At 39.1% G+C, this 26393-nt stretch overlaps 5 protein-coding genes across 8 annotated transcripts; 4 read left to right on the top strand and 1 right to left on the bottom strand.

The window, feature by feature from the left end:
* Positions 1–4991: 4991 nt before the first annotated feature.
* On the top strand, positions 4992–10429 carry LOC126784495 (phospholipase D delta). Its single transcript, XM_050509961.1, has 10 exons — positions 4992–6146; positions 6359–6475; positions 6751–6945; positions 7141–7440; positions 7554–7622; positions 7713–7860; positions 8266–8414; positions 8774–8926; positions 9378–9578; positions 9914–10429. The coding sequence occupies exons 1-10, from the start codon at positions 5199–5201 to the stop codon at positions 10208–10210; spliced, it is 2577 nt and encodes an 858-aa protein (XP_050365918.1). The 5' UTR covers positions 4992–5198; the 3' UTR covers positions 10211–10429.
* Positions 10430–10754: 325 nt separating this feature from the next.
* Positions 10755–14022, top strand: LOC126787018 (serine/arginine-rich splicing factor SR45a). 3 transcript variants are annotated; one of them, XR_007671235.1, is made up of 9 exons: positions 10755–10843; positions 10940–10959; positions 11620–11754; positions 12302–12325; positions 12481–12580; positions 12722–12871; positions 12959–13196; positions 13432–13501; positions 13597–13665. XR_007671235.1 is itself a non-coding variant. In XM_050512962.1 (8 exons), exons 1-8 carry the CDS (start codon positions 10841–10843, stop codon positions 13824–13826), a joined length of 732 nt encoding a protein of 243 aa, XP_050368919.1. In that variant the 5' UTR covers positions 10755–10840; the 3' UTR covers positions 13827–14022. The 3 variants fall into 3 exon arrangements, 2 of the variants coding, with proteins under 2 accessions (XP_050368919.1, XP_050368923.1); XM_050512962.1 differs by lacking the exon at positions 12959–13196 and having other exon boundaries at positions 13597–14022; XM_050512966.1 differs by lacking the exons at positions 12302–12325; positions 12959–13196 and having other exon boundaries at positions 13597–14022.
* Positions 14023–14165: 143 nt separating this feature from the next.
* LOC126787008 (ankyrin repeat domain-containing protein, chloroplastic) lies at positions 14166–16548 on the top strand. The gene is made up of 7 exons (XM_050512955.1): positions 14166–14926; positions 15038–15114; positions 15366–15464; positions 15560–15658; positions 15747–15845; positions 15940–16038; positions 16230–16548. The coding sequence occupies exons 1-7, from the start codon at positions 14242–14244 to the stop codon at positions 16326–16328; spliced, it is 1257 nt and encodes a 418-aa protein (XP_050368912.1). The 5' UTR covers positions 14166–14241; the 3' UTR covers positions 16329–16548.
* Positions 16549–17043: 495 nt separating this feature from the next.
* LOC126783655 (bifunctional nuclease 2) lies at positions 17044–20210 on the top strand. Of its 2 annotated transcripts, XR_007670888.1 has the most exons (10): positions 17044–17380; positions 17521–17733; positions 17827–17879; positions 17960–18016; positions 18479–18544; positions 18641–18712; positions 18849–18958; positions 19047–19138; positions 19265–19797; positions 20099–20210. XR_007670888.1 is itself a non-coding variant. In XM_050509236.1 (9 exons), exons 1-9 carry the CDS (start codon positions 17107–17109, stop codon positions 19315–19317), a joined length of 990 nt encoding a protein of 329 aa, XP_050365193.1. In that variant the 5' UTR covers positions 17044–17106; the 3' UTR covers positions 19318–19936. The 2 variants fall into 2 exon arrangements, 1 of the variants encoding a protein (XP_050365193.1); XM_050509236.1 differs by lacking the exon at positions 20099–20210 and having other exon boundaries at positions 19265–19936.
* LOC126794752 (ammonium transporter 2 member 3-like) lies at positions 19979–21764 on the bottom strand. Its single transcript, XM_050521529.1, has 4 exons — positions 21156–21764; positions 20723–21008; positions 20396–20600; positions 19979–20239 (listed from the first exon to the last, which is right to left on the bottom strand). Exons 1-4 carry the CDS (start codon positions 21762–21764, stop codon positions 20089–20091), a joined length of 1251 nt encoding a protein of 416 aa, XP_050377486.1. The 3' UTR covers positions 19979–20088.
* Positions 21765–26393: the final 4629 nt, after the last annotated feature.

Here is a 26393-nt window from a genome sequence, read left to right as displayed (position 1 = left end):
ACTACATAGTTAGGATACGTTTTCTATCCATGGATACGTGTATGCAACGTATCCAGACTGTACCCATATCCAACACGGGTACGATACAGACATACCCAATTTTTTTTGTATTCATGCTATATAGATGACACCTTTCAGGTGCTATGTACTTCAGTTCATGTAGTACGTTGACTTGGCACTCAAGCACCACAATTGTTGCCCAAATATAGAATGCAAATTAAAGAAAGCATCGAAGGGCAAATTTGAGATCAGTGACTGCATGTTTCTTGAAGTACGTCCACCTCTTCTCACAACACTCCCTCATTGATCAAGCATTCTTCTCGCAGGCTATCACCAAGATTATATATATATATATAGGCGGGATCGAGAGCAGATGTCCACAATGCATCAAAAGTGCAGACGTCGTCGTTACTGGCGACGCGCAACGATGACGCAAATGGTGCCGGTCGTGCTCCCTTCTCTCGGCACTCCTATCTGTGTTGGGCGGAGCTCCATCGCCGGCTCACGGCGGGTCGGAATCTACAAATTTCTCATAAACTTAATTTTTTTGGAAATTTCCAAATTCTGCCCTCCATGGACCGGCGATAGAGATTCAACCAGCACAAACAAGAGCGCTGGGAGGGAGTAAACATGGGCGGCACCTTCCGCGCCGTTGTTGCACATCTCCGGTCGCAGAAGCGGCGATGTCCGCTCTCGATGTCTCCATTATCAATGGGAAAGTTGCTTACTGTTTGGATCTTCTTGTTTCTTCTCGAATCCATCTAGTCTTCCATGTCTCCGTTATCAAGCGTCGTGTCGGTGATTCCAATCGTTTGTCCGATTTGATCCCGGTGGTGAAGTGATTTGGATGCCTGAACGTATTCTTGATATGACAGAGTTGTGTGCACTACGCCATTATTACACTTAGGTGATGGGCTTAGTCCGCCTGACTAAAGTTCGTCGCTTACGCATGCAAAAAAAGAAGATATCAGTCACTACTCGGCTAATTGAATTGGAAGGAAACCCTCCTCAAGTTAACATCTGATGAAGATGCAGAGATCAAGAACTCATTCCATCATGGGCCTAATTCTCTTCATTTGGCAACGCCTGCATCCCACCAATCAGCAAAAAGCCCAATAGGCAAATGAATGATCGTAGTTACTCCAGGAATTCAAGATAGTGATGTTTTCCATATTCGACTGCGGCCAAAATAAAATGTATCCTCCAATCTATCATTCAGTTATTGATCATGTAAATCATATGTCTCGCTGAATTATTTTAGGTGTTTCTCAGGATTTTATCCCAGAGATGACCGAATGCTTTAAACTGTTTTTAGATAAGTTTGAATCATTTGATGCATGTATGTAAATTTTGTCAAAGATAAATGTCTAAATGCATCTCCAGTGGTGAAGAAAACGGAAGGAGAGAAGATTTGGAATTGATTTGTCTTTTCTTGTTAATTAGAAGTTTCTTAATTTAGTAGTAAGGTTCACACCGACTTGAGAAGGAGTGCGTCACGAGTTTTATCACTTACACTTATTTTTGTATATGACGAAATTATCATCAAGGCTACAGTTGACCAACATTTGAATTGACTACTTTACTTTCTTTAGGTACATGGATGTAACACTAAATAAGTTACATCATAAGAAGATGAATTGAATACAACATTATTCACAAATACGTAGTTGGATATGAAATTGAGAATTGACCCCAAAAAAAAAGATATGAAATTGATTGTATTTCGATACAGGGCGAGAGAAATCACCCTATAAATAACTTGAGGTTAGCTTCTACTTAACCCAACAACGAAGCAATCTAGCTTACCAAAACCAAGAAAAAGAGAAAAGAACTCGCCAATGGAGGCTAGTACTAAAACAATGTTGAGATGTTTGGGTTTACTAATTAAGCATGATTGTTCTTTCATTAGCAGCAGCCCCAGCTCCCCCAGCCTCCGTATCTTTCCGAACTCAAAGACCTCATCCTGTGCCAAAAAATGTGGCGTCTCTTGCATTATTGCCTTAGAAATTCCCGAAAATTATGTAGCGTGCTTCGGCCTTGCGGCATGATTGCCTGCAAGGCAATTCCAGCTGCTTCCGACAACGTTAGTGCCTATGGTTGTGCTCGTAGTTGTGTGAGCTCCGCGAGAAATGTTACTATCCCCATTACCAAACCCTCTGTTTCTGGTACCTATAATTCCACTTAAATTCTCACTTACTAATTTGTATTTTCACTGTGCTTCAGGGTAGTTATGATGTGATTGTTTCATTGTTTGTCATGTAAATCTTACAAACTATGCGCAAGGCTTCCTTGATTCTTGCTCCTACTGTTGCTCCAAGAATCACAAACAACTTTCTTAGGGAATTCATCAACTACTACTAGCATGTCAGCTTCGATGTAACATTTTGTGTTACAAATATACAAAATACAGGACAAAAATAGTAGGAGGTTTCTGATGTAGTTGTACGTGTATGGGTCGTATGTACTTGTTTCAATAATGAAAACAATAACATTCAAAATTTCCTATATAATGATTTTTATATGTTCTTTTAGTTTTCTTTTTGTTCATAATATATGTACGTGTTTCGTTTCGTTTCAAACAAAATTTAATTATCATGCTGAGTTTCTTGTGTTGACAACTTGACAATTTGATATATAATTCCCAAGCTTCAGTCGACGGCATAAGTGATTAATCATAGTGGTCAGCCTGGACAACAAAATCCTCATTTATAACATCCAGTGATCCCTTAACAATTTGCTCAAAATAAAGAACTAGATTGTGACCCCTACCGGCTATGATGTGACAGGATTTTTGGTAAGCTTTAACATTTTGTTATATATAAAAAAGATTTTTCTAAGCTGTTGAGATTCACACCATTAGTCTTGATGCAAATTTCTATTTTTACAATAATTTTCGATCAAATTTTCTCATCTCAACCGTCTACTATCTATTGTGTAGATCATCTATCAAACTTGAACATTTCATATTTATAATATAAAAACGCAATTTTTGAGGGCCTTAACAATTATTAAATTGGCTGAAATTTTACAGAGATAATATACACGATATTATCTAGATACTAGATGTGAATATGAAAAAATTCAAACGAAAAGTGGTGTAAAAATAGAAATCTGCACTAAAACTATTGGGACGGACCTCTGCAGCCAAAAAACCCTGTATATATATATGGGTGTATTACCGGAAGATGACGGCCTGAGGTGGCTGCTTCAGCTCTGGCATTGAGCTCCAGCCACTAGATATCAGAAATTTGTTGTTCACGGTTGGTCTTGGATGAGATCAAGATTATATTTCTCCGTTAAAAGGACCACTACAGTAGTCACGCACCAATCCCATTTTTCATAACCCACTAAGGGCACAGAAGAAACTCGTCTATAGTAACAACTAAAACAATTTGAAGAAGAGACAAATGGGGATGCATGCTGATCATGTAGTAATCAGTAGGTCAATCCAAACAAACAGGTTACTGAATAGTGAATACTCAAGGCCAGATTAATTATGTGCAACTTTTATCATTTCCGGATAAATACGGATAGTCAGAAATGATATAATATATCATGAACTAGGATTAATTCGAAAATTAGGAAGTATTGTCAATTAAGACTTCCAACATATATGTAACAAACGTATTTATTTTTGTTATTCTGGGTTGGAACTCCATATGCAGTCACAATTCGATTCAAACGAAATACGATATGGAATAACGTCTTACATATTTAAAATATCAGTATTTTGACTTATTAATAAATGTAAATATCGCTGACCTGTCATTAAAATAAAAATCAAACAGTCAAAATTGATGTCATCATGCATGCAACACTAGCATGTAAGAACTTTAGTAGGATATGGTGTTCTTTAGTTCTTACTTCATTAGCTCTCCTAGATGAGATTATCAGAGTATGTCCCCAAAAAAAAAAGATTATGAGAGAAATTTTCTCCTATCATGAGGGGGGGGGGGGGGGGAGGAGGTTACATCGTGCCGACATGGCAACCACCCCAAGGATGATGGGTAGGGCACTAAGCAACACCAGGAAGCTTTATTTTTCTACTTGAATTGAACATGATATGATTCTGGGAATCGTGTTGGTTGGATAAGTTAGCTGGGAGCTTACCTGTAGGGCGATCCTAACTATATATTCTGTCAGCTGCAGTCGTATTCTTAGTGTATTTAGATTGTATTCCGACTGGCAATACAAGAGAGGATAGCGTGGGACAGCTGCCCATATTCCCCGTACTCTGTTTTGTCTGGGCCTTTGGCCTCACATGTACCCCAAAAAAAAAAGTCCCCGTACTCTAATTGTATATTATACAATGTAGGTAAGTACGTTTTCTTCTCAATAAAAAATGATTTGATTTCGACGGAAAATACGAGTGAGATTTTAAGAATTAGGATTTACAACATCAATGAAATTGTGTGAATATTAAATTGTGTGACTTAGTCCTCACTTTTCTTCCACTTTACATGTAATATAGTGTAAATATAAACACAACTTTTCATGTATAGGGTGATCTATGTAATCTAATACGACACTTTCCCTATTTTAACACATAACATTTGTCACCACTCCAAATTGGAGGCGTCAATTTCCTAATGGACTTTATAGATATATTTAGTGCCATAATTAGAACATATCATAACCACAAGATCATTTTGTGGAAAGTGACGTTGGTCCAATATTTATTTGCACTTATGGAACATGTTCTCTAATGGGATCGCCTCCAAAGTAAAGTATCCAAAACCCTCAATAATCAACCATCTCCTCCAAGTAGACTTTGGTGCTACATGTGATCCACCGGTGTAGCATCCTTCTCAAGTAACTTGTTCGTGTGGATATAACAATGTATCATATACATATACATAATACATCGTCAAAAATATATTCCGGCAGCGCGTGTTGTAATTACGAACTTACCATTACGTTTTTAGCAGATGATCCATCCGGGCTGTATTAAGAGGAAAGAGGAAGGAGGAGAGAGGAAAGAAGAAACGGGTTTTTCTTGTATTTCCGGTTTCGTAACTGACAACCACTCTCCTCCTCCGACGACGGTCACACTATTCCCGTTTTTAAACCTTCCCGATTTTGAAAAAAGCCCCTAAACGCGCTCCAGTTGTTTTTCTTCGCAAAACCAAAAACCTCTCCTCCTCCTCATTTTTGTCACTATCCGAAACCCAAATCTCAGTCCTAGACTGACGCCGTCCATGGCAGACCCGACGTCGGAGCAGATACTCTATCTGCACGGCGACCTCGACCTCCAAATCATCGAGGCGCGGCGGTTACCGAACATGGACCTCGTCTCGGAGCGGTTGCGCCGCTGCTTCACCGCCTGCGACACCATCAACTGCTCCCGCTCCTCTAAGTCCGACCACCACCAGCCTCCGGAGTCGTACGAGGACAGCAAGATTTCGCACCACCGCAAGATCATCACCAGCGACTCTTACGTCAGCGTCGTCGTGCCTCAGGCCACGGTGGCGCGTACGCGCGTCATCAAGAACTCGCAGAATCCTCAGTGGCGCGAGACCTTCTGCATCCCGCTCGCGCATCCCGTGGCCAGGCTTGAGTTTCAGGTCAAAGACAACGACGTCTTCGGCGCCCAGATTATCGGCACCGCCTCGATCTCCGCGGCCAAAATCGCCACCGGAGAAAAGATTTCCGGCTGGTTCGACATCATCGGAGCCACCGGAAAGCCTCCCAAGCCGGACTGCGCGATTTATGTCGAGATGAAGTTCACTCCCGTCGATAGAAACCCAATCTACAAGCGCGGCATCGCCGGCGATCCAGAACGGAAGGGAGTCCCCGGCACCTACTTCCCTCTGAGAAAAGGAAGTCACGTGCGGCTCTATCAGGATGCGCACGTGCCGCAGGGGCTGGTGCCGCAGATTGAGTTGGACGGAAGAAAAGTTTACAAGTCTGAGAATTGCTGGGAGGATATTTGTTATCAAATTACAGAGGCTCATCATTTGATATATGTGGTGGGATGGTCTGTGTTTCATAAGGTGAGGCTAATTAGAGAGCCGAGCCGGCCGCTGCCACGTGGTGGCGATTTGACACTGGGGGAGCTGCTCAAGTATAAGTCTGAAGAAGGTGTAAGGGTGTTGCTGTTGGTCTGGGATGATAAGACCTCCCATGATAAGTTCTACTTCAAATCGGTGATTATTTTAACCTGCATTGTGGTTTTGACTTTGCTGAATTACTGTTGTTTAACTGGCAATGCTGATATATGAATCTTGTTGTTGATCATTGGGATATGGAATTCTGTATGAATTGAAATCTGGAAATTTCTTTATTTATTGATATGGTTTTTATATGACTGTATGGAGTTTGGCTCGTAGACTCATAATGTGAGGTGGGAATGGTGCAGGCAGGAATGATGGGAACACATGATGAAGAAACCCGGAAGTTTTTCAAGCATTCGTCTGTCAATTGTGTTCTGGCCCCTCGCTATGCTAGTAGTAAGCTTAGCATCATGAAACAACAGGCAGGTTTCAACTATTACATTTTCGTAGTAGTGTTTGTTTAGTTTGATCATAGACTTCAGTGATGATGGTATAAGTATAAGTTGATTGCTTGGATATCTGACTTGTGTTATGATCAACTTTGTCTTCACTATTCATACTTCTACTGAACATTTCTATATTGTTTTTGAATTATTTGAGGTTTGGTAGACGTATTATCTGCTTTGTTCAACAAATTTGCTTTTAATGGAATTATTTGCTGTTTCAAATGTAACTCTTATTTTATGGGATTCTGTAGGTGGTTGGAACCCTCTTCACACATCATCAAAAATGTGTTATTGTGGACACACAAGCATCTGGTAATAATCGTAAGATCACTGTATTTTTAGGAGGGCTGGATCTCTGTGATGGTCGTTATGACACACCTGAGCACAGATTGTTTCGTGATCTTGACACTGTGTTCAAAGAAGATTTTCATCAACCTACTTTCGCTGTAAGTAGTTGGTGTCTTGACAGTATTATCTTCCATATTTCTTGATGCTAGACCCTTCCATTTTTCTTCTTCTACTGACTAATTGTAACTATGGACTAGCGTAACATATAGTTTTTAAGTATAATGGCATTTAGAATTGGACTGCTCTGATAGTAAGTATCTCATTGGGGCTTTTTATGTATGTTTATGCATTAGGCTGGGACCAAGGCTCCAAGACAACCATGGCATGACTTGCATTGTAGAATTGACGGGCCGGCTGCTTATGATGTTCTTATAAACTTTGAGCAACGATGGAGGAAAGCAACACAGTGGAGGGAGTTTGGACTACGTAAAAAGGTTTCTCATTGGCATGATGACTCTTTAATTAAGATAGGCCGTATTTCATGGATACTTAGTCCTGAGATAATAGTTTCAAAGGAACACACAAATATTCCCAAAGACAACGAAGCTTTGTGGGTTCAAAGAGAAGATGATCCCGAAGATTGGCATGTTCAGGTTGAATGATGGAATATCTTTTGCTTCTATTCTCTCTCTTTTTTTTTACTTTATGCATTATAAATAAAATAAAAACAATGAATCTAATTTGAGTGTATATCTTTCTTTTGAAGATTTTCCGGTCTATTGACTCGGGATCGCTAAAAGGATTTCCCAAAGATGTCATCGTTGCCGAGTCACAGGTCTTGTAGCCTCCTCCCTTTTTATTTTTTTATTTTATGAAAGCTGAATTCTGGAGGAAAGCTGACCATACTTTCTGACTGTAAATGCAGAACCTTATTTGCTCGAAGGATCTGGTGATAGATAAAAGCATTCAGAAAGCATACATTCAAGCAATCAGATCTGCTCAACATTTTATATATATTGAAAATCAATATTTTCTTGGCTCATCATATGGATGGCTAGATTATAAATATGCAGGTAAGAAGACAATCTACTTTCCATTTAAGTATAACTTTTAGAAAAACATATTGTTACTTTGGCTGCAATAGTCTTTTTTAGAACAACACATCATATGAAACATTAAAACATTTATGTAAAAAGCTGCAGTTGAAATATTTGGCTTTTGTCATCTTGTGCATGGGTACAAGATCAATAATTCAATATTTGTCTCTCCTATGGGTTGTATCAACCTTGCTGGAAAAAGTATAACCAAAATATTTTTTTGTATAGTTAAATTGCATATTTATTCATTCATAAATTGACGTAGGCAGGTGCATTTTAACACTTAATAGTTAATACCCTAATCATTCTATTGGCATCTAATCATATTTGGTATCTCTCTATTTGATTCAACACTTAATCCCCTTCTCTTGAACCAAGCAGGAGCTGACAATCTTATTCCAATGGAGTTGGCACTGAAGGTTGCCAGCAAAATTAGAGCTAATGAAAGATTTGCAGTGTACATAGTTTTGCCTATGTGGCCTGAAGGTGATCCGAAATCTGGTGCAATGCAGGAAATTCTCTTCTGGCAGGTACTTGGTTGTGTTTTATGTATTTGCTTATATAAGTGAAATGTGTGTTTTCCTTCTCAAAAAAAAGTGAAATGTGTGTTTCAGGGACACTTGATAACTGAGATTGTTGTTATGTACTTCGGGTTTGTCTTTTCTTCTCATATAAACAGGGATAGAGTTTCTCGTTTGACATAATTGTTAACTTTGGTTATCTTACTCATAAAATTTGTAGAAAGAGATGTTGTTCATAATAGTATTGGCATATATTCCCATGAATATATCATTCAATCTATCTATGGTCTTAGTCTACACTGATAATTCAGGACTTACATTGTAGATTCCAACATTCCGTCTGACTTGTGTATTTTTGCAATTTACAGAGCCAAACAATGCAAATGATGTATGATGTAATTGCACGTGAATTGAAAGCCTTGCAGCTTCATGACGTACATCCTCAAGATTACCTCAATTTCTATTGCCTTGGTAATCGGGAAAAGATTCCTGATGGAACATTAAACAACAATGGTGCTACGGTATTATTCAAAAATGATCATCTCCTATACTGCCGTTATTTTATCATTTAATGCTAGTTTATTAGTTTTCATAGAAGTACTGTGGCCTATGAGTTTGTGGCTTCCAACCAATATATCCATGATGCATGTCCCAATGAATTATTCTGCATAAGTTTTCCATAACCCATTTTATAAACCCTTTAAGACTGCAGGAAAAAAGGGAAAAGTTGTCCTTAACTTTTGTGTCTGGTTTGCATATTATTCCCACTATAGATAGGCAAAAACATTCTCACTTCTGGTAACCAATTGAAACTCAAATGCTTCTCTTATGATATTTGACTTGCTTTTGAACTATAGTTAATGGTTATCTCCTCAGCATTCAATCCTAGATCATCTATCTGATTTAACTTGTTATCTGCCATAAATGCTTTATTTTTGGTCTTTCAACAAGTCTTTTTCTTTTCTTTTTCAGATCTCTGATGCATACAAGTATCAGCGGTTTATGATTTATGTTCATGCTAAGGGTATGATAGTAGATGATGAGTATGTTATAGTGGGATCTGCGAATATTAACCAAAGATCAATGGCTGGTACAAAAGACACTGAGATAGCTATGGGTGCGTATCAACCCCATCACTCTTGGGCTGAGAAGCAAAAACATCCATGTGGTCAGGTATGTAATTTTTGGTTGTTTTCCAGTTGCAGACTCTTATTTAATAATCCTCCTCTTCTGATGCTTAAGAAGACATTTAAGTTGAATTGACTTAATACTGTTAGCTCTTATGATGTTCATGAGCACTATAGTTGTTCAAGAACCTATTTGTATGACTTGTCTTGGTGTTGAATGTAAAGAGTAGAAGCAACCCCCCTTGTTGCTCATTTGCTTCCCAATCCTAAGAAATTTCACGGAAACTCCATTTGGTGGAATTATATGCCAGACATTAACCCTCAAATAAGTATGTTTAACACTTATAATTCATAAACTTTGAATCGTATGTTATTGTGTAGGTATATGGTTATCGAATGTCGCTATGGGCTGAGCATCTTGGTATGTTGGACCCATGCTTTAAAGAAGCAGAGAGCTTGGAAACTGTGAGGATTGTGAATGGTATTGCCGAAGAAAATTGGAAGAGATTCACAAACCCAGTTTTCACAGAACTACAGGGCCACCTCCTCAGGTATCCATTGCAGGTAGATAAGGATGGTAAGGTTGGACCTTTGCAAGGATATGAAACTTTCCCTGATGTTGGTGGCAAAGTTATTGGAGCTTGTTCTGCTACAATTCCTGATCAATTGACAACATAAGACCTCCGTGTATACTTTGTATGTTTTTTTTTACAGGATTGTTCAAATATGAAGTAATAGGTGTTGATAGCATTTTGAGTTTTTACTTCAAATCAAACTAGTTGATGTTCCTTTCTTGCTGCTATTTTAGGACCTCTGTACATTTGTGAATTTGTATATCGTGAACGGTTCGTGGCATTTCGCCCAGATACTGGGTAGATATTGCATTAGAATTGTGAATGGAGTTTCTTCTTTTTTATTCTCTGGTGTATTCTTTACAGTAATTGCATTGTACAAAGGCTTTGTTATTTACTAAACCACAAGGATCAAAATAACCCGCATTTGCGTGCAGAAATTCGTTACCGTTTCCACCAAATTTACCAGAAACACGTACATTTTTAATTCGCCGAGTAAAATGGTTAAAAACCATCAACAAACTCCTATTGGCTCATAAACACGTGGCAGAAGAAGAGCGGGTGTTTGCGCCAAACCTTAACCGCAGAGGATTACTCCCGTGGAAATATATAATCTCGTTTATTTCTTTGTCTGCAAAAATAGTTTCGAAGTGTAATTTGGCCTTTGAGGAAAGCTCATTGACCTCTGAAACCCTAATTCGTCGATTTTTCCTAGGGTTCTCCTCCCGCCCTCACGATGGTAATCTTTGTTTTTACTGAAATTTTTGTCTCATATATTTACATCATTCCTCAAATTTACGACTAGTTTAATGCGGCTTCTTTTTATTATATGTAGGCGGATTCACCTCGCAAAAGGTGAATTTCTTGCAGCTACCTTCATTTTGTTGGTTTCAATTTGAATATAGTGTGTAATTGGTTGAATAGTTCTCCGATTTGCGTCTTTATGGTGTTAGAATAACCAGAAGATTTCGTTCGGTCTTTTCAAAATTGAGGCATTGGATCTCTAATGGCTTCTGTGTTTCAAGATTTCGGTTATGCTTGTCGTTTTGTTTTGTTTGAGATTTGGTAGATTTTGATTGCATGCAGGGATATATTTGCTCGGTTTAATTATTAATAGGAACAATGTGATTGTGCCGATCAATGTTACTGTTCTGATGTGCCGTAGTCCCAAGGAATCTATTAAGATAGTGAATCTGAGGTTTTGTTTGTGATGGAGATGAGGACAGGTTTGGGTTTTGGGGTGAATGACAGTGTGACTGTGAGTGTTCATGATTAAGAGTTTTTACTTTTTCTTTTCTTTTCTTTGCAAGTGTGACTCGTGTGGTGGGGTGAATTCTGTCTTTGCTCTCATTTTCTGGCATTGATTTTAGCTAAAAGCAGATTGTTGGAATATTTTGAGCAAATTCTGTCAATTTGTCCACCATACGTAAAAGATTCTAAATCAGATTTAAGAATCAAATATTTTGTACATTTTATGTTTCTAACTATTTTATGTCATTCATATGGCTAAATCAGGCACTCCCGATCCCCTTCTCCATGGAGAGCTCAATCTCGGTCCAGGTCCAGATCCAGGTCTGTACCCAGGCCTAGGTCAAGATCAAGATCCTTGTCTAGGCCGAGGCACAGGTCTCATTCTAGAAGTCGTGGCAGGTTGGTGCTCATGTTTATGTTAAAAGCTTTTCAGTTTCCGTGTTGGTCATGATGAGTGTTTTTAATGGCAATATCTTGGATGCATTTATATGGAGGAATCGGTGGTAGTTCTGTTGGTTTTCTTTTCCAAGTAAAATAGCTCACCCTTGACATCTCATTAAGAGTTTCCCCTGGTAGAATCCATTTTGGCCAACTGTTAAGATATCAGTGCTAAGTCTTCTTGGCCAACTAGAAGTGCATGAAATAAATCTTATCCTATTGTAGCCTGTTATCTGCTCTATTTAGGCTAACTGAATGGTGCCATCCGAACAAATGAGCATGATATTAGAAAAGTAAACTAAAAGTCCAGAGCCAAGCTCGTTTTTGTGACGTAAACCTAAATAGCCCTAACAATGTTTGGCATCTCCTACAACTATCCTACAACTGAGTAACTCTTAAGGTGCATCTCAGTAGAATTTCTGTAATTTTTGTATTCCATAGCCTACAGTATCTTTCCTTTGAAACATGACTGGTGCTCAAATAAAATGGTTGGTACTCTCTGGTGCAGGTCAAGATCCAGAAGTCGTGGAAGGTTGGTATAATTTTGGTGGTTCTGATTGATAGTAAATCTGCTCTTTCAAACGAACAGTAGTCAAACTCAAACCTTTTTTTTTGTGGATGTGTTTTTTTTTCTACTTTGATCATCACAAGGAGAATGTCTCATTTAGTTTTGATCTTATGTGGCAGGGATGCTGTTGGAAATCCTGGAAATACACTCTATGTGACGGGCCTATCTCAAAGAGTCTTAGAGAAGGACGTTGAGAGGCACTTTTCAAAGGAGGGAAAGGTGCTTTAGTTTATCTTTGTCTTATATGCTTTCCTTTCCTGGTTCTGCATGTGATGGTATATATGCTTTGCTTTGTTTCATGGTATCTGAATTCAGAGTTCACTTTGCATTTATGATTTCGGTTATTTTCCCCCTCTTCAGGTAGCTTCATGTTTTCTAGTTGTTGAACCTCGTACGCGAATATCCCGTGGTTTTGCCTTCGTGACGATGGATTCAAATGAAGATGCAGAACGGTGCATTAAACATCTGAACCAGTCAGTTCTGGAAGGCAGATACATAACTGTGGAAAGGGTAATTTGATTGTAGCACAGTGGTAAACTCTACCATTTATATTTGTTTTCTTTTTTCTTGACTTGGAGATTTTCTGGTTATATTCAGATTGTGTCAGCTAAGTTGGCAGCAATCAAAGCTGATGAGTTTATCCCTCTCAACTTTAGTGAAACAGCTTGATCAATGCCAAGCTTAATCAGCTTTACAAATCCGCCTGATCAACTAAACATAGCAACTATATTTCATCAACTATACAACATCAGCATTCACTTTCAACTTTCATCTCAACTAATCAACGGACATTACCAACAACTTTCTTCAACAACTTTCTTATCAGACCTTTATGGTATTTTATAACTCGCATTCATTATATGGGTACTTGTTATATGTGCCTAGATAACACGTACTTGTTTCTGAGATACATATTTTCACTCTTTTTTTTGGTATTGTTTATGCAGTTTTCATGTTGGTGTAATATTTTTCTCATACATGAATCTCACATTTTTCCCCTTTTTTTCTGGAAATTTTATTCATTTGTTGCAATGATGGAAATTTGAGATTTGAAGATTGTTTATTTTCAGTCCCGGAGGAAGCGACCAAGGACTCCTACACCTGGGCATTATCTTGGATTGAAAAATACTAGGGACTATGGTATGTGACATGCCCTTCCACTTATATTTCAATGTTGAGCTGTCTCTTTGATTTATTTGCCCATATCTCATGCTTCCTTTCTGCATTGGTGGAAGACCGTGGCCGCGAACAGGACTACGACAGGGACCGTGATCGTGGGAGGTACCGTGGGGGCTCAGGTCGAGATGACTATGGTTACAGGAGGTCTCCTAGACGCTCGCCCTACAGAGGTGGCCGTGATTATTCCCCTAGGCGCTCACCTTATGGTGGTGGAAGATCAAGAAGGGAGAGGTCTTATTCACCCTATGGCAGTCCAGAAAGGAAGTACGCCCGTGGCTCTAGATGAAGGTTATAGCCTCGTAGGTCTAGATATTTCATATTTGAGAAAGTGATAAACTTGGGAGGCATTATTGTCGAGATGTAATGATCTTATGATTTGGAGTCGGATTTCCTCTTTTCCTCACATTCTGTTAAAACTCATAAGGTTTCTGGTTCTTGACTTTGGAGTATTGGTATTTGATATAATAGTATGATATTATTGATATACATGCCCTTGGATTGAAATATTTGTCTTCCCCTGTTACAAATTGAAGCATTTTCCTGCCGCCAATGTTTGGATCAATGGGATGAACATGAACAGGTTCTTTCCTTATGGGCCTTTAAGCCTATTATGGGCCTGGCCCAACTGCCAATAAGACCCAATTCATCGACAATCACCCTCTTCATCTCCACTTGAGCTGAGAGCCACTGCAAAATAAACCATGTTAGTCTCTTCAGCTCTAAACCCCCAAACCTCAAAGCTCTTCTCCCTCTTCCCCAACCCATCTCTCTCTTCCAAACCCTACAAGCTCTCACCACCCACCACTCTCAGATTCTCAACCAAGCTCCACACCCTCTCACCCTCCTTCAACTCCTCACAACCCCACCACCACTATGAAGAAGACCACGTCATCGGCGACTGCGTGGTCTTCGAAGAAGGCATATTCGACGACCCGTTTCTCGAAGACAGCGCCGAAGTCGGACCTTACAGTCCGGAGAAGCCCAGGCCCAGAAAACGCGTTGAGATAGAGACGGAGAATTTGGTGCCGGAGAAATGGAAGGAGGTACAGGCGGAGGTGAACATAACGAAGAAGGAGAGGAGGAAGATAGCGCAGGAGGTGCAGTTTGGGTCGAGGGTTGAGAAGAAAAAGAGGGGATATGAGCCCATAAGGAATTTGGACTTGGAGGAGTACAAGGCGTTTAGGGAGGCCAAGTTGAACCAGCTGAAGCCGCTGGTTTTGGATAGGCCGGAGAGGTTTAAGGAGGAGGAAGAAGGGAGTGAAGGGTTTGTGAGTGAGAGAGTGGCGCCGAAGAATCCGAGGTGGGCTGTTTATGGGAAGGGGTTGGAGGATGTTACTGAGTTTTTTAACAGTGGACATTATGAGCCTGGTGTGAGGAGAGCTGAAGGTGAGGTTATGTGTCTGAGAAGTAGTGAGATTTTTATTGAGTTTTGCTTTGTGTTGAATTCAGTTTATAGGTTGAGGTTGATGTGTTTGTTTATTTTGGTTGGATGAATAGGACCTCGGCCGTTGTTTACCAAAGAGGAGAAGCTGATGATGAATAGGCGAAAACCTGATATAGCTGCTGCCACCTCTGTAAGTATCATATCTGTTATGAACTAATGTATGTATTGTTTTCAATTGTCTTTAGAAAGTTGTTTTCTGTGATGAGTGATTGGTTGTTGATATATACTTACTGTCTTCGTAGATTGAGTTTTTCGAATGAAATGATTTTATAAACCGCGGCTTAAGTTGATGTCAGGATTTGTCATTGTGCAAGGAGCTGAGTGCCCGAGTCTCCTCGTAAGCATATTTTTGTGTTTCTAATTTGATGAACTCTTTTCCAGAGCAAGTGGCTGCCCCTTCACACTCTGGCTGCATCCGGAGAATATTACCTTATGGATGCTTTATTGAAACATGAAGCTGATATCAATGCTGTTGATAAGGTACCTAAATGACTACATGTTCCATTGGACTTGTTAAGTACTGAATATTTTCTTGCCTTTTCATTTGTGATTTGAGCTTGGTTCATTGCTTTCAGGATGATAGGACTGTTCTGCACAAAGCAATTATTGGTAAAAACCAGGCCATTACAAACTATCTTCTCAGGGAATCGGCTAATCCATTTGTTCGTGATAGGGTGAGTAGAAGTCTATAGATGCATATTTATTGATCCAGTTTGGTATTGTAGTGGTCCTTGCTTTGACAGAAGTTTATGTTCAATACAGGATGGCGCTACCTTGATGCACTATGCTGTCCGGACAGCTTCAAGTCAAGCAATCAAGATTCTTCTGTTATATAATGTTGATATAAACCTTCAGGACAATGTATGGATTATTGCTTTCCCATTCCTGATAACGTTTCAGTTATGCAAATTCAATTAAGCTATAACTAAACAGAGCTTTTGTTCGGACTTCATAGGACGGGTGGGCACCATTACATCTAGCTGTTCAAGGCCGAAGAGCAGACGTGGTGAGGCTTTTGTTGATTAAAGGCGCGGATAAGACACTGAAAAACAAGGTAACTATTGACCGATTCCATTAGCTTGTTCTGCACTCCGCTCATCTTGAATGCTTGAAACCTATGAAGCACCATTGTCTTGTTGTCCGAGTATGAAGCTTTACTGACTTCCCAGTACAAGCTTCTCATTACTGATTCTGTGACACCACTAATGTTCTGATGATTGATTGCTTCTCATGTCATTGTTGCAGGATGGATTAACCCCTCTTGAGCTTTGCCTCCGTTCTGGTCGAGACACGAGGACGTACGAGCTAATTAAGCTTTTGAAGCTTCTTCCCAAAACTCGCTAATGGGTTAATGTTATGGTGACAAACTCACCTCTACAGTGCTTCAGCTACCCAAAGTCGTATGAGGCGGACAAGCCATGGTCTGATCTTAGTTGAAAGTCCCAAGCGGATGCAGATACAACTGCCAAGTGCCACCCACAAATGAAAATGAAACTGAGGGTCTCCAAATATCAAAGTCAATGACTTTGTTACTTGTAATTCTGTGTAATTATGAACGAAACTAAAATTATCAAATCTGAACTGTTTAAATTTATAATGAGTAAATCATATTTATGAATGTCTTAACAATTGACAAATTTAATGAAATTTTACAACTATGATCTGCATATGTATATTTATAAATTAAACGATAGAGATGTAAATATGAGATCGGAAACTTGATAAATTAAAGAAGTTTTCAACTAGTTTTGAACAAGATGGTCCTCGTTAGAAATAGGCCCGGACTGCACTGATCTACATAATGACTCGTGAGATAAGATCAGCAACGAACATACATAGTCACAACATGTTTGCATTACGTGACATGATAAGGAGAACATGGTTTCGTGCCATGAATAACACATGGTTTGAGCTCTCAATAAAACCACGAATCTCGCGTGGATTAGAATCAGTGTTTAACTCTTAAATTATCACTATTATAAGGAAAATTACTTATAATCGACTAATTAACAGAACAGACACAAAAGCAAGCATCGCATCTTTATCAATTTGACGAACTCGAAGAAATGGAAAGCGCCTTCTGATTGAAACCCCCAACCAACTCTCTCTCTCACCTGTTTTGATGATGCTCGGAGCTGCTCAATTCACCGTCGCCGATCGCTCGAATGCCGTCTCCCCGATCCCAAATACTCGCCCAGCTCTTTCTTCTTCTTCTTCATCTTCCTCCTCCTCTAACAGCTTCGATTCCGTCGTTTTCCGGTTAGGCTTCCGAGCCAGACGCCGCCAGCGTGGACTCAAATCGATCCGCATTGCCTGCAACTCCTCCGCTCGCGACAGATCCACCGATACCGATCATCGCGATTACGAGTACATTCAGGCCTCCCTATTGCTTTCAGGTCAACAGTTTCTCACATTTTAAACCTTCATCAACTTTAATCTATTGATTTTTTTCGACGATTTTGTTAGCGTAGAGTGAGTTAATGTGGTGAAGGAGTTCATCTCTGAAGTTTGTTTAGTTGTGTTTTAATGAGTGCAGAAACTATATCTCACTACCGTATGCAAAAAAGTGGATTTCAAGAAGAGACGAATTGGAATTCCTCCAGAAAATTGCGGCCGTTTTCGGTGCAAGCAACCCAGCCCCGGAGTGTTTTGGATAAACTAGGCAGGAACTTTCTCCAGCGATTCCAAAGTCCTACCATCTTCCTCAAGATTTCGTGTGACGGAGACTTTTTGCTTCCAGTTGTTGTAGGTAGGTATAATGGAATTTGGAAATGAACATCTAAATACAATATGAACTGTCACATCCTCTAGTTGTTGATTGTATTTTTTATGGATTATTTAGGTGAATTTGCGATAGAGAATCTCATTAATGGCCACTGGGGAGATGATAATGGGGTAAATATCTCAGCTTTGTAGCTACATTTGTCTAATATCTAGTGGAATTTATATTAATGTGAATATTTGTCTTGCTGCAGGATTCTCCTGACCACTTTCAGCTTGTGAAAAATCTTGTCGAGAAACTTGACCATCAAGTATGGAGCTAAATTTTCTCTTCATTAAGACATTTTGAGTTTGTAGTATTGGAAATTTTATGGTTAAGTTATTTGTTTAGACTTGGTAGGTGACATTATGTGTAATTGTGTACTAATAACAAGATTAAGATAAGTGTACGGTGAGAAGGAACTCGGATATGCCAATTTTTTCCACTTAGGAAGACAGTCATTGAGTTTCAGTGCCAATTGAGTAGCATTGCATCTAAGTTGGAGTAATTACCAGATAAAATTTGGATAAGATATTACTTGACACTATGTCCTAAATTGAATAAGGAGAAAACAAATTAAATGTCCTTTATCTAGTCACCTCTTAAGTTTGTACATTATAGCTTTTCTCTTAACAAAGCAAGGCTTGTTGTCGTATGCAAATCCTTTAAACTCACTGTTTCATTGGAGCATAAGATTCTTCTAGCATTCTTTTTGACTCTTCTTCAATTGCAGGTGAATATGGTGAGAATCACAGAAAGAGTGCTAAATACTTACTCTGCCAGATTGTACTTTACCAAGGTGGTGAAAATCGTATGAGTTATGTCTCATAATCTCTCTATGAGGAAAAAAAAACTTGAGCTGTTTTTTTAACTCTGAGGTTCCTATTGTCTGCAGCCAGGCCAAAGTGACATTCTTAGTGTGGATGCCCGTCCATCAGATGCCATAAACGTTGCATATAGATGCAAGGTATGTGTGTCTTTCGCGCCTTCTCAACACAACTTGCGCATAAACTTATGTAAATGCATGTCCTTGTTTTTTTCGTTCAAGCAAGAACCTGTTACTTCCCTGTTGTCTTAAAACACGTTACATTTACTATCTGCAGGCGCCCATATATGTAAATAAACAGATTGTTTTAAAAGATGCTGTAAGAATCAGTTATGGGATAGGAAGAATGCGTGATATGAAGTCTACTTACGATGTCTCTCTTGATAGGTACTGAGTTGGTATTTGGGGGGTCTCAGTTTTGGACTTTTGGTTCATCAGCTTTTTCTTTATGCTAATCATTTCATATTCATTGCAGTGCTGCAGATGGTCCCAATTTATTAGCTCAAGAACTTGTTTTGCTGAAGAATATCGAATCAGCTATCAAAGAAGAAAGATATAGGGATGCAGGTACTTTATTAGGTTGATCCACTGCTTTTCTTGACTGTATTATTGTACTTGTTCCCACATAAATTTGCTTCAGATTATCAATCTACTTATATTCCAAATTTACAAGTTAATTGCTTGTTTCTGCAGCAATGTGGAGAGACGAACTAGTCAAACTTCGCAAGTCGAGTCCAGGGCATTAAGGTTAATTTGCTTCTAATAAGTTGCTGCTTTCTTGCATACACATGAGGATGTACCACTAGGGAAGAGTCCCTGTTACGCCTTCTTGCCTTCTAGACTTCTGGCATAGCATTTTAGTAGAAGCTTTAGTTTAAGGACCTCCTTTGTGAATAATTCAGGGACTTTTATTAAGTGTACAGTTTCATAGTATATAGCCCACAAGTATCTACATGTGGTCACATATTCAGATAGAATCTCAAACCAGAATGAATTCAATTTTCTTTGGAATTGCATATTAACAGTTGTAAACTTGGCAAAAATGTGGAATGAGAAGAAATAACGATTTGTGTTACTTAATTGTCTTGCCATTTCTTTGATAATACTTACACTTATGCAAGGGTGCTTGTACTGAAATTTGGGCCGAGTTCTGCATTCTTTACCGTTCTAAAGATGTGTTTATTTTTGAATCCTCGACAACCACAGCTATGGAGGATCATCTCAAGGTCAGTTAAGATGTTTATGAACTTCAATCACACAACTAATGGACTTGAAAGTTGAAACCAAACCCTTTTGGGCAAAACTCATTTTGCTAACCACAATAGTATATTATCGTGTATTGCATGATTCGATGATTGTTCATCATTGTATACAAATAATCCCAGGAGCTTTATACTTCACCAATGTGAACATTTACTAGAGGTGGGTACAAAATAGCAAGCCAGCAACGAGAGTTGTTGCATGCTTTCGTTCATTCCTTTGGACTTATTAAAATTCCATTCCAAAGCTCATTTCGGCTATCTACAGATGGAAGGAATCCTTAAATGCCTCCTTATCGACGCTTGCGTCTGCTCTCCATCACCCCAAAGAGCATAGGCTTCTTCTCCGTGCACTGCATCATCACCAACATCAAGATCCTCTTCCTTCATCCTCAGATCAACAATTTTGCTGATCAAAAAACAAATCAAGCTCGTCGCACCAACATTCCATACAATGATGAAGAGAGCTCCTAGGATCTGGTACCCCATTTGTGTGAGACCATTATGTAGATGCCCACTGAACATGGAGTACACTAAGCCAGGACCATAACGGTCACTTCTGTACATCATTCTCAGAAGGTTTGGTTTTGCAAACATGCCTGAGAGGAGTCCCCCCAAGACACCGGCCACGGCGTGGGTGTGGAAGACTCCCAATGTATCATCTACACTTTGGAAGAGCGGTGACCTTTTATGCAATACCATCATGGTGTACCAAGGTATTGAACCAGACGATGCTCCCATTAGTACGGCCGCCCATGGCTCCACAATCCCTGCTCATGCAGATATTATTTGGTGGGATGCTGCAAAATTGTTTTTTTTACTTTCTTCTCACAGAGAGAACATGCTCTTCAATATATCTCAGATTAGTATAAAACATTCGATGAATATATACCTGCACCGGGGGTGATGCAGACAAGTCCAGTGATCATTCCCTGGACCGCACCAATCACAGAGCTTTTCTTGTACACAATCATGTCAAGGGAAACCCAAACCAAAATGCTGGTAGCAGTACAGACATGAGTGTTGATAATGGCCAAAGATGCAATCTCATTAGCTGCAAATGGAGAGCCACCATTGAAGCCTGTCCAACCAAGCCATAGAAACCCTGCACCTCCCAACATGTGAATTATGTTGTTTGGAGGAAAATGTTGCCTGTCGTGTGATTGCCTAGGTCCTACCTGCATAACGATCACGAATTACTCGAAGCACTTGGTTGAAAATAAGACTCGATTAAAGTATGTTATATTGCTATAATGTTTGACGAGAAAATTTCCAAAGAATGAAACATTAAGCACGACATGGTGTTTGGTGTTCATGTCAATTACCCAATAAGCAGCAATAAAACCAGCCACACCAGAAGAAAGATGAATCACAAATCCGCCAGCATAATCAATAATGTGTTTCTCAAGAAACCCTCTACTTGCCCAAATACTAAAAGCTCCAGCGGAGTAAGAAAATGTGAGCCACATTGGTACAAACAACATCCAAGCATAGAAGTTCATCCTCCCAAGCAAAGACCCAGCAAGCAATATCACAGTAATGGCAGCAAAAACAAATTGGAAGTATACATAATCAGCCTTTGGAACAAAATAGCCTTCATATTGGCTCAGGATACTTGGTGTCATAGCAAAACCAGGCCTTCCCATAAAAGGGGTGAGCCTGGTACCAAATGACATGTTATGAGCCCAAAGTACCCAACACAAGAGCACCGCCGCAAAGGCATATAGAGCCATGAACGCGGAGTTCACGGCCCATTTCTTCTTGACCATGGAGCCATAGAGTATCACAAGCCCTGGAACACTTTGCATGCCCACCATGGTGGTTGCTGTGAGTTGCCATGCATTGTCTGCCTTGTTGAGCCATGCTGGTGTCGCATCGTCAGTTTGGAAGTTTATTGGCAGAGAAGATTGTACGTTATTGGTGTAGTTATTCATTGAGATTGAAAAGAGAGAAGATAACTTCTTGAAAATTTTGGAATAGCTTAGCAGGAACGGCAATTTATAAGGTCATGCTCTTTGTCTCTTTGGAGCTGCACTTCGAGATCATCTACCAAGTTTTGTTGTACTATATCAACATTCTTTGCTGGCTAATTGTTGAGATTCATTTTGAAATTCTTTAACGCAGTGAGCAGGTACCATTTTGGAAACATTACAAACGTTAACTTGAGTGCAGGGGTCTAATGGGGATATATATGGGGTATATATCATGACCAACTGTAACACACCACAACAAAATGGAGCAAAGGCCACATTTGAAGTGTAGCCAATAGAAGTGTGGCTAGATGTCACCTACATTTGACATTAAGTGTGGTTTTTCTCTATATATTTATATATATATATATATAACATTAAGTGCGGTTTTTCTTTATATATTTCTATATATATATATAGAAATATATAGAGAAAAGCCACACTTAATGTCAAATGTGACATCTAGCCACACTTCACAAACAATCAAATGTAACCTTTACTCCATTTTGTTGTTGTTGTAGTGACCGTAATTGATCATCAAATTAATGAAGGATTGATACCTGAAGGTGTTCCTTCATATCATTATTTCAACAATTATGTAAAAGTTCAATAGTCGGAGTCAATGTACACGCAAGTAATTATGTGTTGGATCGAATTGAAACGAAGCATGGTAATGGGAACTAAATGATCATAGGTACGTATATAAAGCCCTCTATCTAGATGGTCTCTAACAGGAGATCATACTTGAAGGCGACCTATAATCTGAGAGTCATATATGTTTGATTCCTCGTTCATCTCATACTGTCAATTCAAAACGAACAACAAGGTTCAATATTCTTGAAGAATAAACAAAAGAATATCGTTTTCTGCATCCCCTCTTCAGAAACCTCCAAATTTGATAGTATGTGTGTGTACATGTGAGAGGTTCCTAATTCATTAGCTAGCTTTCTATCAAAAGATTCCAACAAGGGGAATATATGCATGAATCAAAACAGCGACATGCGAGTGAGAATCGGCAAATATTGCTTGAAAAAATAAACATATATAATTGAGGAACACACACGCCCATGCATCGATATCATTCATTGGTTAAATATTTTAACCATATACATGATTCATATTCCTTTTGCTTTCTATTATTTTTCTGAGTGATCGATTAGCTGGAGTCGGGGAAAGCAATGCCGATATTGTATATTGTCCTCTTGGACAGACACTGAGATAGTAACCCTTATTGGATGCATTCGAGATTCACCAACCCTAGCTAAAACTCTTGTTAAATTAATTTATTTTGAGAACATTATAATTGAATAAAGGTTGTCTAGCTAAATGAGAACAAAAGGAGTGTAATACATTTGTTTGATAGTTTATACAGAACAAACTGTCATTGCCTTCATCCAATATTTGGCTTGATATAGATTCTGTATATACTTTCCCATAGTCTAAATTGCTGCATTATTCTCAGAACTACCTGTTTCAAAAACGAAGCTAGGTCACAACTTTACTCACATTTACTTCGATAGAAGAATGATCGACTAGATTAAAGTCATCAAACACACTGAATAAATGAGGGTAAGTAAAATCAATTATATATTTCTCCTCAACTTATCTATGTGTAAAAAGAAATTGTTATCCTTACATCATGTCATTGAGATTCCTTCTAATGTTAGGAGAAGTTCACATTCTAGAGACCTACCTGCGCTCTAGTTACTCTAAATAATTTATGATGCGAGTATCCTCATCATATGTTATACTAAACCCTTGGAATATATTTATACTTTAGCTAAAATTGAAAAAAAAAATGCTTTTGTATTTGGGATGCACTATCTATTGTCAAACCTGCACTACTTCTGTTCTCCAATGTACGAACAAAAAAAATATGAAATTCAAACCCAACTCTGCAGGTATATATATACATATAGAGGCCGGTTATGGACCTTAAAACAGATTAATTGCGCTTATAAAAATCGTTACAAGACCTTTCTCACAAACCGAAAATATCGACTATTGGACGTCCACACGATACAGATTTTCCCATTCCGGCGACCGGGATGGTGTCGGCCGTGCTCCTCCCTCTCAGCGCTCATATATGTGTCGGCCGAAGCTCCATCGCTATCTCAGGGTGGCAAGAATCTGCAAATTTCTAGAAATTTCAAGTTTGTGGGAAATTTACAGATTCCGGCTGTCATGGACTGACGACAAAGCTCCAGAAAATTTTAAGTTTGTGGGAAATTTACAGATTCCGGCCGCCATGGACCGGCGACAAAGCTTCGGTCAACATAGACAGAAGTGCTAGGATGTGGAGAGCACGACCGGCACTATCGCGTCGTCGTTGCGCGTCGCTAGTCGCCGAAATCGCCGATGTCTGCACTTTTGGTATAATGCGGACGTCCATTCTCGATCCTCTATATATATATATTTAATTATAGTCATATAAGGTACGTACCTAATGTATATACATGGCATCAACAATCATCCATGAAAACCAAAATACCAATCATCCATTAGAACAAGAAGTCAATAACGACCGATCAAGAGAAAAAGAAGAAGATGATGATGATCGAACAAGAAAAATGAAGAACTTCATTAGTTCTTGCCATACTTATGCCAACAAAGAAGCATAACCACACACTTCCTAACAATATAGAACCTGGATCTCTTCTCCCTCACAATGCTCATGCATCCACGTCTAGTCGTCTCAATACACCCACCACAATTCCCATCTAGCCCTCCTCCTCTGCGCTGCTTCGACGTGCATTGACCCATTTACAACACTAGAATCAAATCTCAAATGAGAAATGTAAACCCAGAAAGAGGAAAATATATAGTTATATACACAAAACTGTAAAAAGAACGAACCGAATCGAAACCTAAGATCCTAAACAGTAAACATAGTAATCCCAGCAAAGATTTCCCTTACATAAACCCATAAGCAAATCCCTGGTGCTCTTCCTATTCATGTCAGCCACGCGTCCAACTCGATATCTGTCTTCTTCTTCTTCTTCTGTCTTTTTAATTTGTTTCCATGAATGGCCAAACTCGGGGTTCGGTTTCTTTTTTTTCGATACTAAGGAGGGTTTGGTGTCATGATCGACGGTTGTGATGGGATCGAGAGCATTACTCATGCGGTTTTGTCGTCCACGTTTTGTGCTATTCAAGTGGTTCAGATGTACTCAATCTCGGTTTGTATTTTTGAAGTGGACGAGGACTTTTGCTTGGAATTTACTTTCTTTTATAAAAAGGAAACCTCATATATCGGGCGTCTTGTGTACACGGCCGTAATCCTACACGGCCACGTGTTTCTCACGTGATTAGAAAGAATACAGATGGCGTGAATCAATGGACGTCAAATGCAAGTCTACAACTTATAAAGTAAAAACAATGTTTCACTGGAAACTAGATTCCTGCTCTTGATTCAAACACTGTCCAGTTCAACCAGATTCCTCCTCTTGCTTACTATAGTGCAATGGTAATGCTCATCCCTATACAAGCATCAATTCAGGAGTAAATCATACACAAGTGATCGAAAGCAAGATGCATTTTTCTTTTTCCTTTATAAAAGTACATGTATAACTTCATATAGTACCAACAGCCAATGTTCTAAAAATCCCCGCCTAGGACCGCCTAGGCGGCGCTTAGGCGCTCGGAGATCCTTGGCCGCCTAGATTTTAGGCCGATTAATTCCCGATTAATCTCCGATTAATCCTCTGGGCGCTGGTTTTTAGCTGTCCGCCCGATTAACGCCTAACGTTTTTTAGAACCTTGCCAACAGCTCACCCAATTTGAATTGAAATCCATTTGCACCAACTCAAATCAAGATATGTAAACTCACACAGCTAATTAGAAACACAAAATCATCAGGATAGCCCATAAAAGAATTGGTTATACTTACCTTAACTAAATCACCTCAGCACCTTGACAACGATGAATCATTAGAATTATGCTATTTGAATCTCTTGAATACAGATGAGAGACAAGGTTTTTAGTCTCTGCAGAAGCATGATCTCACAATCTCAATAGAAAAACCCTCAGTCCCTCAAAAACGTCCCAACACATTCAAATCATAGGCGCCGATCAGGGCCCATCGCAGATGAAAAATTTGGTAAAAGGGATGCATATTGATTTGAAGATTTTAGCAAACCTATACCCAGTTAGCCACCCATAAAACATGGCGTTGGCTCTTTGAAATGTAAGTATAATCTGACGGCTCATACTAGTTCTTTATCAATCCCTAAACTGAAGGCTATGATGTATATACATGTCTTTGAAACATGCCGTGCATGGAAGAATTTTCACCTCATATATAGCTAGATCTAATAAATTCTCATAACAAAATTCTGAGTTGTAGACTTGTAGTTGTTATTGTAGTATTGTTGTATATGTGCATGTATGATACTTTTGCATCAACCATATACATAAGTTGGTGGCTTGGTGGGAGTTTACACAATAAAATAAAATAATGATATCACAAATTAAGTTTGGTAGAGTAAGATTTATTTACTACTTTGCATTATATTGCTCTGTAGTTAAACGTGGAACGTTATCAATTTGCTATAGAAAACCGTTTTTAGATCTCAATAACTAACCAACTACTTA

This window comes from Argentina anserina, chromosome 1 (genome assembly GCF_933775445.1).
Source record: "Argentina anserina chromosome 1, drPotAnse1.1, whole genome shotgun sequence".
Taxonomy (NCBI): domain Eukaryota; kingdom Viridiplantae; phylum Streptophyta; class Magnoliopsida; order Rosales; family Rosaceae; genus Argentina; species Argentina anserina.
The sequence above is the reverse complement of the archived record's forward strand: the minus strand, read 5'-3'. Positions and strand labels throughout refer to the sequence as shown.